Source organism: Macaca nemestrina, chromosome 13, assembly GCF_043159975.1.
Source record: "Macaca nemestrina isolate mMacNem1 chromosome 13, mMacNem.hap1, whole genome shotgun sequence".
Lineage (NCBI taxonomy): Eukaryota > Metazoa > Chordata > Mammalia > Primates > Cercopithecidae > Macaca > Macaca nemestrina.
Window position 1 is genome coordinate 46,678,912 of NC_092137.1, and position 12,091 is coordinate 46,691,002.

The following is a 12,091-nucleotide window of genomic DNA, read 5'->3' on the forward strand; positions in this document are numbered from 1 at the left end:
TGTGTCTGGCTACTTTCATGTAGCATAATGTTTTTGAGGTTCATCCACATTGTAGCAGGTATCAGCACTTCATTACTTTTTATGGCTTAATAATATTCCACTGTATCAATATACCACAATTGATCCATTCACCAATTGATAAACATTTGAGCTGTCTTCACCTTTTGGCTACTGGGAATAGTGCCACTGTGAACATGGTATGCATATGTATTTATTTGAGGACCTGTTTTCAATTATTTTGGATATATACCTAGCTCTAGAATTGCTGGGTCTTTTTGTAATTCTATAATTAACTTTTTCAAGAACCTCTGAACTGTTTTCCAGAGGTTGAACCATTTTACGTTCCCACTAGCAATGAACAGGGTTCCAATTTCTTCATATCTTCACCAACACTTATTTTCTTTCCCCTAGCCCTAATTATAGCCATCCTAGTGGGTGTAAAGGGGTACCTCATTGAGGTTTTTATTTACATTTACCTAATGACTAACTACTAATGATGTTGCATACCTTTTCATGTGCTTGTTGGTGATTTATATCTTGTTTGGAGAAATGTCTGTTCAAGTCTTTTGCCCCTTTAAAAAATAAATTATTTGTCATTTTATTGTTGAATGATAAGATAACTTTATACATTCTGGATGCTAGAGTCTTATGAGGTATTTGATTTTTAAGTATTTTCTCTCATTATGTATGTTGTCTTTTCACTTTCTTGATACTGTCCTTTGATGCAGAAAAGTTTTGTTAATTTTTATGAAGTCCAGTTTTGGTTTTGCTTTTGCTGTTATGCTTTTGACATCATATATAAGAAACTGTTGATCTATCCCTAGGTTTTCTCCTAAAAGTTTATGGTCTTAGCTCATATCTTTTGGTTGTCAATTCATTTTGAGTAAATGTTTGTATATGTTGAGAGGGAAGGATCCAGATTCATTCTTTTGCATGTGGATATCTAGTTTGTCTAATCACCATTTATTAAAGAGACTACTCTTTTCCTAAGACCATTGAATGATCTTGGCATCCTCCTGACTTTCTTTTTGATTTTTTTTTCTTTTTGGGTATTCCACTTTGTCTTTACTGTTGGCTTATTAGAAATACCTCTTTGTTTTATTTATTTATTTATTTATTTATTTATTTACAGGGATTGCTCTAGGTTTTACGACATGCATCTTTAATTTTTCTTAGTCTACCTTTGTTATAGTTTGAATGTATGTATCCTTCCAAAATTTATGTTGGAACTTAAACCCCAAGGTGATGGTATTAAGAGGTGGGAACTTTGGGAGGTAATTTGGAAGTGGAGAGCCCTCATGGATGGGATTAGTGCCCTTATAAAAGGGCTTAAGAGAGTTTTTTGTTGTTTGTTTTAACCCCCTTTTCCCTTCTACCATGTGAGGTCATAGTGTTTGTTCCTTTCCCTCTGGAGCACGCGGCAACAAAATGCCATCTTGGAAGCAGAGAGTGAGCCCTCACCAGATGCCAAATCTGCTGATTCCTTGATCTTAGGCTTCCCAGCCTCTAGAACGATGAGAAATGAATTTTTACTATTTATGAATGACCCAGTCTATGGTAGATTGCTATGACAGCAGGAAGAGACTAAGACAACCTTCAGATAATACTATACCACTTAATGTGCAATGTAAGAATTTTATAAGAATATAGTTCTATTTCTGTTTTTCTATCCCTTTTGTTATTATTTTTATAGGTTTTATTTCTACATGTTATAAACCATGTAATATACGGCTATTAGTTTTGCTTTAGATGGTCAATTGTGTTTTTTATTTTAAATTATATATATATATCTCTAATGTTATATATCTAACATTATATATGATGTTATATCATATATATAGTGTGTGTGTATGTATATGCATATATATATATATAAAATAGTTTGGGTTTTGGTTTTTTTTTTGAGAAATGGTCTGGGTCTATCACCCCGACTGGAGTGTAGTGGCATGATCTCAGCTCATGCAGCCTTGACCTCCTGGGCTCAAGTGATCATTACACCTCAGCCACCTGAGTAGCTGGGACTATAGGAGTGTGCTACCACACTCAGCTATATTTTTGTATTTTTTGTAGAGATAGGGTTTTGCCATGTTGTCTAGGTTGGTCTTAAACTCTCGGGCTCAAGCAATATACCTGCCTCAGCCTCCGGAAGTGCTGGGATTACAGGTGTGAGCCATCATACCCGGCCAAGATCAATTATGTTTTAAAGGAATTTTTTAACAGAGAAAGAAATGTCTCATATTTACCCATATATTTACCATTTCTTGTGCTCTTCATTTCTTTGTGTAGGCCAGTGGTTTCATCTGGTACCATGTTCTTTCTGCCTCAGGAACTTTATTTCGTATTTCTTGTATTGAAGATCTTCTGGTTTAAAAAAAACCTTCAAGCCTTTTATTGTCTGACAAACATTTATCTTACCTTCAATTTTAAAGAATATTTCTGGTGGATATAGAATTCTAGATTGACAGTGCTTTCTTTTTCTTTTATCACTTTAAAGATGCGATTTCATTAAGTTCTAGTTTGCATTATTTCTGAAGAGAAGTCTGCAATTATATCTGTCTTTGTTCCCTGTATAAAATGTGTCTTTTTTTCTCTCTGCTGTTAATTTTTTCCTACTTATTACTGGTCTTCAGTGATTTAATTACGAAGTGCCTCGCTTGATATGGTTTGCTTTGTTCTTATCCTACTTTGGATTTGTTGAGCTTCTTGGATCTATATGTTTATAGTTTTCATTAAATTTGGGACTTTTTGGCCTTATGTCTTCAAATCACCACCCTTAATCCCTTTCGAGGACTCCAGTTATGTGTGTACATTAAATCATTTAATATCATCTTAAGGTGATTGAGGCTCTGTGTTTCCATGTTTCTTTGGTTTCCTTGTTCTCTGCTTTAGTTTGGATAGTTTCTACTGCTATGTCTTCAGTGTCACAGATACTTCATTCCACAATGTCTAATCTACTGTTAAGCTCAGCCACTGAATTATTCATTACAGGTGTTGTATTTTTTAGCTCCACAAGTTCCATTTGGTTATTTTCTATATCTTCCAGTTTTTCTTCACTATGTTCATGTTTTCCTTTAAATCGTTGTGTTTAATTTAATTTTTTAAGTCCTTGTCTGCTAACGTTATTATCTCTGTCATTTTGGGGTTTGTTTCTATTACATGATTTTTCTCCTGATTTGGGGTTCTATTTCCCTACTTATTTGCATATCTAGTATTTTTAACATTCTGAATTCAATGTTGTTAAATGTCTGTATTTTGTTGTGGCTTTAAAAATGGTAAAATTTGTTTTGGCTGGCAGTTATGGTATGATGAACTTCCTCTTTTTGAGGCTGCTTTCTAAACCTTATTGGAGGAAGTCTAGAGTTACCTCTACTTTTCGGCTTAGTTAGCCCTTCTACTAATGCCTTACCCTTTCAGGATTTCTATTGAATTCCCTGGACAGTCAGCAAGGTTTCTTTACATTGGTGAGTTGAAACTCAAACACTGCCCAGTGAGCCCTGGGAACCAATCAGCTCACAGCTCCGTGGTAGTTCTTTGCCTAGCACTGTGAAGTTTCACCTTATGCATGTGCAGCTTAGTATTCAGCAACAGATTCAAACGAATCCCAGGAGACTTTTTTGCTGTTATATTCTCTCCTCTCTGATACTCTGCCTTGAAAAGTCTGCTCAACTATCTCCTCAACTCGGCAAGACCACTATGCTCTGCTTGGGTTCCCCCTCATTGTGCTACAATCCAGAGAGCATTTTCAGCAGAAAGTTAGAGTGATAGTAGGGTTTGCCCCATTTGTTCGCTACTTTCAGGAATCACAGTCCTGTGCTACATGCTGTTCAATGTTTGAAAAGAGAGGTTTCATATATTCTGTTCAATTTTAAAGTTGCTCACATTAGAAAGGTACGTCTAGTACCAGCTATTTGGGTATGGTGGAGGTGGAAATCTCTACTCTCTCTACCTGAAGCACATCAATAAAGTGATCTGCTTCTCCAGTCCCTTCTCAGGAGCCTGGGTTGCAAGCAACAGAAGCTGTTTGTGGCCGATGAAACAGAAAAGAAATCTTAAAAGGATCACAGGCAGGTCACAGGATTGTAGAAAGGCTAGAGAAGCTGCTCAAGATAGAAACAGTGTCCAACACATGACTCAGGAACTAATTTGATGAGAAAACCACTTTCAATACCATTGCTTTCACCAAACCCTAGACATCCTATGTGTACAGTTGTCACTTCTGAACCAGGAACTCAATTATACCACAACCAACATCACTGCCTGCCCTAATGTGCCACTTCCTGGGTCAGGAACTGAATTGTGTACCCACCACTAAAGCTGCAGTCTCCAGAGACAATGTGCCCTGTATTTAACTCTAGCTACACTAGCTTTTAAGTCTGACAAGGAAAGCAAGAGTCTGTAATTTCAGCTTCTATAAGGAAGGGATATTCTTTTCTTCCCACCAAGGCTCACCATGTAGAATATTCTTCAAACTCAACATGTGGTTCTGATGTCCAGTGGCCAAAACATCCACTATGAGGCACAACCCTGTGTGGGTCTTGGGATGTTTTTCTGGCACTCTCGATGCTGAAACACAAAATAAAATCATTAATTTCATTTTTGGAGGAGGGATCTGTGATCTAGCCTCCTTTGGAGCCTATGAGAGGAGACCACTCCTGAATCTTATGAGTATTCCATACCAGCAACCTGTAAGGAAATGTCCTTTGCTATAGTTCGGCAATGGGTGATGATACCATCAGTAATAATGACTAATCTCCTGAACTTAGGTTTTGGCAGAAAACAGTTAGACATGAAAATGGCAAAACATTAACAGTGCTTGAGCCGAAGTTCTCAGAGGCTGGGCCATACTTCTGAGTTTCTGGTATGTAATGAACTAGAAAAAGAGATCTATGTACATTCTAACTGGGAATGAAAACCAGGCAAACCAATCCTACTGGGTTTATTTATCAGCCTGATCATTAGGAACCAGTTACCTTTAAGAAATTGCTGTGGTGTTTAAGTCATTAATACCTTAGCTCAGAATATTGTGCAGTGTACATACACTGGAGCACTAAGAGAAGAGGGTGCCAACGGGAGGTTTTAGTGGCAGGGAGAAAAATAGGGATAGGGATAGGTAGGGCATGTGGCAGGATGCTGTAGGGAAGGCCAATAGGCACCCTGGGAAGTGAAGAGGCTGCATTGTGAGGATTCTGGGCATTGTGGTGGGAAGAAGTGTTAAAGAATGACCATCATTTTATCTCCTTACCAGTGACTTCTAAGAAGATGGTTCAGAGAGGAAGAAGAATACAGGCCAAAATTAGGGATTCAGAGTCAGTATGGACTCCTGTATTGACAATCCACCTGAAATTTGGAACAAATCACAGATTTGATTTGGAGCCTTCTCACCTTCCTCTCCTCTTAACATTTGCCTCTCTCCTAAACTTCTTTTTTTTTTTTTTTTGAGACAGAGTCTTGCTCTGGCTCCCAGGCTGGCGTGCAGTGGCACCATCTCAGCCCATTGCAACTTCTGTCTCCCATTTCAAGCCTCCTGAGTAGCTGGGATTACAGGCGCCCGCCACCACACCTGGCTAATATTTCTATTTTTAGTGGAGATGGGGTTTCACCATGTTGGCCAGGCTGGTCTTAAACTCCTGACCTCAACTGATCCTCCCACCTCAGCCTCCCAAAGTGCTGAGATTACAGGTATAAGCCACCGTGCCTGGCCTCTCCTAAAATTCTTTTTTTCCAGTGTAGCCAGGGGAAGGCCTAGGAACTTTGACCCTTAAGCAACAATGTAGATGTATATTGCTGGTTGCCTTCTCAGCATGCATTTCCCCAAACTTGTCACCCACTGTGCAGAAACCATAGAACCTGGGTAGGTGTGAAACCCCAGCCCCTGTAGGGGCAGGGCTGATAGGCCCAATTAGGATAGTCCCAACTCCATGCCACAGTGATGGTTTTAGGGATGGACAGTAGCCCAGGCCTAAGGCAACAGTCACCTGACAGTTTACTACGCACCATGATTGGTTCAGGGATGAACTAAGTTGAGCTAATCAGAAGAAGTCTAAGACTTTGTTTAACGAGTGGGTCAAGAGAAGCTCTCTTTCCTTCTGGGAAACATGGTATATGGATGGTGATGCCTGGACTTGGTGCAACCATTTTGCTTCCAGGAAAGAAGGTATGCTAAGTAGAAAGTTGACCCAAAAAGAAGAAGAAAAACTGAGAGATGTGCAGGAAAAAAAAAAAAAAAAAAGAGAGAGAGAGAGAGTTCTTATCAATTCATTCCTGAAGCTTGGACTACTTATGGATTTTTCCATTACAGAAGTCTATATACTTCCCTCATTGCTGAAGCTGGTTCGAGTTGAATTTTCTATGACTTGCAACCTAAAGCATCCTAGCCACACCACCAAATGATCCCTTGGAGTCCATTTTTCCATTTCCTAAGCAGACATGAGGGAACACACAAAATGATGCAAATGAATGTGTTTTAGAACATACTGTCCTCTAGAGTTCTAATCTCAGCTTGATTTAGACAGTCAGTTGCGTGGTTAGGAAACAATTGGAGATGGAAAGGCTTAAAAAACAAGGAAGAAGTCCAAAGAAGAAGTGGGAAGATAACAACAGAGGACATTAAAAAGAAAAAAAAAAAAAAAAGAAGAAAGTAGATGAAATCATAATGTAGATGCCTCAGAGTTATCGTAAAAACCTTGTTCTCTCTCGCCTCCTCTGTCATCCCCACACTGCTAACAAGCCCTGTGATTCTATCCTCCGAATCTCCCTGAAACCCACTGCTGCTTCTTCATGTTTACTCCCATGCTTGGGTCAGGCTGTTGTGATCTGTCTCCTCCTGGCTCTTTCTACCTTCACCCTTATCCTTTCCAAATCCATTTTCTATGAGTCCCAGAGTGACCTTCTCAAATGACAGGTCTAAGCTTGTCATATTTTTACTCAAAAACGTTTGATACCTTGTCAATACGAAATATGGCAAATGCATGAGCTCTGAAGACAGATGATTTTGAAACCTAGCTCTGCCACTTACCAGCTGTGTGATTTGGGGCAAGCTTCTTAATCTCATCATCTATCTGAACTATAGTTATAATATTGTAATAGGATTCCTTTGGTTACCAGTTACAGAAAACTAACCCCTACTCACTGGGTAAAAAAAAGGGGAAGATTTATTAACTCAACTGACCAACTGGAGAACAGTTGTGCAACAGGATCTCGGGGATAATGCAAATCAGTCACTCACACATGGCCTGTTTCCTCTCTGCCCTTTTTGATGGGGGAGTAGTGGTGGTGGTGGTGGTGGTAGTGGTGGTGGTGTTCTCTCTCTATCTTTGCTTCTCTCTGCACTTTAGCTACATTTCCTTGTATTGGCTACTTTGTGAATGGCTGAAACATGAACGGCCTACAGCTTCCAGCCTCACATTGCCCAGTTCAGTTAGCAAAAGAGGAGAAACTCCTGCTGTGAATCCCAAATTCAAAATTCTTAAGCAAGGCTTGGTGGCTCATGCCTATAATCCCAGCTTCTTGGGTGGCTGAGGTGAGAAGACTGCTTGAACCTGGAAGGTTGATGCTACAGTAAGCCAAGACAGCATCGCTGCATTCCAGCCTGGGAGACAGAGTGAGACTCTGTCTCAAAAAAAAAAAAAAAAACAATTCAGGAAACAGTTATAATTTCTAATTGTCCCATCTTGAATCAGGCGTCCACCTAGGGCTCAACAGGTACCAGGGTCAGGATGTATAAGAAGATGGCAGCTTCCATTTAAACCACATGATTACAGAGATTCCATTATAAAAACATTTAGCAGAAGCAAATGGTGCTGTTCTGGATAGACAAAAACCAATAGATACTCTCTACAAAGTTTACAAGGTTGTTTGGGAGATGAAATAAGATGTCCTATATCAATGAGCACCAAATACCTGGGACCATAAGTGGATAAAGTATACAGCAGATGCTCTAGAAATTTGTGTTTATTCCCTTCATTACATCCTTGCTCCCAGAACCACTGCTTGCCTAGACAGTGCCTTCATCTTTTGCTACATAGACCAAGGTTCCCCTCTGAGTGGATACACTCCTATGGGCACAGGGTTTGACAAACAGAAGTCATATCTATGACAAGAAAAAAGTGCCCTTCTTGCAATGAACACAGCTTTGAGCTGGGGCCATGCCTTTGTAGTAAGCGTGTGGACCATATTTCTTCCTCAGTGGCCCCGTTGGTCCTGGCCTTTGGCCTTTGGACAGTGGAGACTGCCCAGCCCATGCCAGACCCTGCATTCTTCTTTATATGTCTTTCAGAAGCTCATGGACTGCCTGCATTATATGGTTCCCAATTAAATACAAACCAATTCCCCAGCACCACTAATCATGCACTCTGTCCATCTTACATGCCTCACCATTCCCAGAAAGTTGTGTACTGTTCCTTCTTGCTTTGATGCAGGGCTCTTGGCCTTTCCCAGGCATTCTTACCTCACTCCCATTAGACTTTTAAGCCCCAGGTCAATGACATCACTTCTGCAAATCCTTGCTCAGCACACCCGGAGCTATGTACTAACTGCCTCCTCTGCACCTCCAGAAGCCTATTCTCTATTCTCTAGCACAGCATTGCTCACACTATATAGAGTGCTTGTCTGTTTGCTAATAAGTTCCTTGAATGCTTTAGCTAGAAGTGACTGTGGCTTTCCAGCTCTTTGTCCCCTGCCCAGGAATAAAATCTGGCATCTAACAGATCTCAATAAATGCTTGTTAATTGAAATATGGAATGAATTAAGTAGGGGAGGAAGGAGGGAGTAGAGGAAAAAGAGTAAGAGAAGGCTAATTAGGAATTTCACTGTTCTCAGCCAGGTGCAGTGACCTGTAAGCCCAGAACTTTGGGAGGCTGAGGCAGGCGGATCACCTTGAGCTCAGGAGTTCGAGACTAGCCTGGGCAACATGGCGAAACCCCGCTCTACAAAAAAATACAAAAATTAGCCGAGCATGGTGGCACATGCCTGTAATCCCAGTTACTTGGAGGCTGAGGCTGGAGAATCACTTGAACCAGGGAGGCAGAGGTTGCAGTGAGCCAAGATCAAGCCTTTGCACTCCAGACTCCAGCCTGAGCGACAGAGCGAGACCTTGTCTCCAAAAAAAAAAAAAAAAAAAAAAAAAAAAGAGGAAAAAAAAAGAAAGAAAAAAAGAAATTTCACTGTTCTCACACAGACCTGTGTCTGTTTCAACATTTGCACAAATAAAAGGAGAGAAGCAAGCAGACAGCCTATGGGACATTCAGAAACAAAGTGCTTTCTGTCTCCAATCCCTGAAATTTGAGAGCTTTTTCTTTAACCTCTTTTTTTTTTTTTTTTAACCACTTGGACATTATCTTCTTTGCTCATGGGAAAATGAGGTTTCTGTTGAGGTCTGATTGGTGCTTCCAGCTAAGGCATTCATGGGCTGACAGGGGGGCATTCTGGATAGCCCCCCTCCCCATCCCACATACACACCAAGTGGGATCAGCCCCAGAGCTCTAAGTATTCCTGGCAGTCAGTTTTGGCATCTCTGTGGGCCAAAAGAATGAGGTCACTGTCACCAATGAAGTCACCACTGCATGATTCATCGGACATCAGTTCCCCACTTGGAGTGCTATGACATTCCCAGAGCTTCTCCTACTCTTAGTTCACATTTATAGATGAGAAAATGGAGGCCCAGAGAAAGGAAGTGACATGCTCAAGGTAACACTGCTAACCAGGGTCAGAGCTGGGACCAAACTCACCTCTCGTGGCTGAGTGCTCTCCTTCTCAAGCTCCTGGATAGACCCTCCTTTCGGAATACGAGTCCCTGCAAAAGCTGCCTGAACAAATGGTCCTGCAAGCGAAGAACAGGGCAGGCCCTGCTCTCTTGACCTCTAAGAGCAAGTGGCAGAGGCCGGTTTTGAACCAGGAACTGACCTGAAGGCACTGTTCTGCCTTCCTCAACCTGTTATTCAGTCCATACAAAATATCTTCCAGGTTCATTGCATCGAAAGTAGCTAGCAATGCGCATTCCTACTCGCAGACACACAGGGCCAAAGGGTGGGGCCTGGGGAGAGGCTCAATGAGAATCTGCAAGGAACTTTCCGTTATTTCCATAGCCTTCCTGGGAGAGTGGAAATCAGATTCGGAGTTTGAGAGTTCAGGCCTCCTGAAAAGTGAGGAATGGGAATACAACAGTGAGAATCTCCCCAAGTGTGCTCCAAGTCCTTGAGTACTGGGAGCAGCCTTTGGGACAACTGCTTCATCTTTCTAGGTCTCAGTTTTCTTCCCTGCAAACTAAGGATGATGGTCCAGTTGACTTCCGCGCTGCCTCTCAACGCTGCATTTTTCTAACGCTGTGAATCGATGAAAGGAAGCGATTATCCCTGGTCAGCAAGTTAAGGGGTGGGGTGTGGTGTCAGCGTGGGGTGCACCCCCGCCCCAGTGCCCCATGTTCAATGCTACACTCTTGGCCAGTGAATGGGGACCTGGCCAGACGGATGTGTTCAAGCGTCGCCAGGCAGAGGGGCAGGGGTTGCCGCCTCCAGCACAGGCCAAGTTTCAGAGCACTAGGGTGTATCAGTTCTCCGGGATTACAACGGAATACCTGAGGGACACTGGGGACCGAAAGGGGACCTCGGAGAATGTGGCCTCCAGGGGGAGCCCAGGTACATTTGCCAGGTCCAGAGCCGACGGGGTATCCCTTTTCTGGCTCGTGTGTGTGGGGGGGCGTGCTTCAGTGGTTCAACACGCTGTATCTCCCTTAGTCACCGGTTTCATAGTAAATGATTCAAGCTCGTGCTACGGAAGGCGTGGGGGGGGGGGGATGGTGGTGGTGGTGGGGGAACCACGCAATAAGCCAGGGTCTCTGCTTTCCAGCTCAAGGACCCCCACCACCCCACGCGCCTTAATTTTTTTTTTTTTTTTTTTTTTTTTTTTACCCTTTTGGTCTCTCTTCCTTGATTTCTAGTTCCGTTGTGCACTTAGAGGCCGAGAGGATGGCTCTGGCCTGCCGGGTGGAGGTGAAATATACATGTATAATTTGGCATGACTATTGCGTCATCGTGGAAGTGGTCCTGGTTCCCCGAGAGGCCTCCACATCTCCCAGCATCTGGGCCTTTGGACGCTTCCGGGCGCTGCGGGCACTTGCGCGAGGAACCCTCGGCTTCCCAGCGTGGCTCCCCTACTCCCCTCCTCCCCTCCGCGGTCCTCGGCTCCTCCTCCTCCTGCGCGCCCCTCCGCGCGGCCCTCGCGGGGAGTGAGGCTCGGGTGCGTCGGCTGGGCCGCGCGGCGGTGGCGGGCGGGGGCGCGGGGCGAGGGCCGCGCTCCGGGAGGCGCCTGGGCCCGCCCTCCTCCGGGGTGCCGCGGGAGGGGCCCGGGCTGGCGCGGGGCGGAGAGAGCCTCCTGGCCCCTCCCCTCCGCCGCCCTCCCCAAAGTTGCCGTCTCCCCCGGGGCCGGCCGGTCTTATGATCCGGCGGATCCTCCTGGGGAGACCGGGTCGGGGAGAGGGCGCGGGCGCCGAGTGGCGGGGGCAGCGGGCGGGCGCGGCGACAGGGGCCGGGGCGGGGATCCGGGCGGCGACCGCGGCGGCGGCAGCGCCCCGGGCCCGCCGCCCCCTCCCCTCCGGCAAGGGGAGCCGCTGCATGGGGCCGGGGGGGCGGCCCTGCGGCGCGGCGCGGCGGCGACGGCGGCGGTCCCCCCAGGCGGGCTGGGGCTGAGCCTGGGGCCGGGGCAGGGGCTCCGGGGGGACCATGCCCGGAGGCCGGCCGGCCGCAGCATGGCTCACGGGCCCGGCGCGCTGATGCTCAAGTGCGTGGTGGTCGGCGACGGGGCGGTGGGCAAGACGTGCCTACTCATGAGCTATGCCAACGACGCCTTCCCGGAGGAGTACGTGCCCACCGTCTTCGACCACTACGCAGGTAAGCCTCGGAACTGCTGACTAAGGGGCCGCTCCCCGGGCCGGGAACTTTGGAGCAACTTTGGCGGAGCCCCCTCGCCGCCTCCCCCGAGCGCGCTCCTCTCCCCTCCCCCGCCGCACCCTCTGCCAGGCGGCCGGCCCCACCCCCGAAGCTTCGCTCTTGGCAACCCCTCGCCCGCTGATCCACCCCCTCTCCCACCTGCCCCGCAA

General features: G+C 45.1%; 2 protein-coding genes across 5 annotated transcripts in view; one reads left to right on the forward strand and one right to left on the reverse strand.

Moving 5' to 3' along the window:
* The window catches only part of LOC105464966 (ATPase H+ transporting V1 subunit E2), a 32,422-nt gene extending 27,070 nt beyond the window's left edge, over positions 1-5,352 (reverse strand). The window contains exons 1-2 of the mRNA XM_071076655.1: positions 5,243-5,352; positions 4,450-4,563 (exon numbers count right to left, since the gene is read on the reverse strand). The gene's annotated coding sequence lies outside the window, so the exon portion shown is untranslated. The remainder of the gene's footprint in view (positions 1-4,449; positions 4,564-5,242) is intronic.
* Positions 5,353-11,182: 5,830 nt separating this feature from the next.
* The window catches only part of LOC105464969 (ras homolog family member Q), a 41,688-nt gene continuing 40,779 nt past the window's right edge, over positions 11,183-12,091 (forward strand). The window contains exon 1 of one of the 4 annotated variants that reach the window (XM_071076652.1): positions 11,183-11,882. In XM_071076652.1, coding sequence (XP_070932753.1) covers positions 11,741-11,882 — 142 coding nt within the window. In that variant the 5' untranslated portion in view covers positions 11,183-11,740. The remainder of the gene's footprint in view (positions 11,883-12,091) is intronic. The other 3 variants (XM_071076651.1, XM_071076653.1, XM_071076654.1) reach the window with 3 other exon arrangements.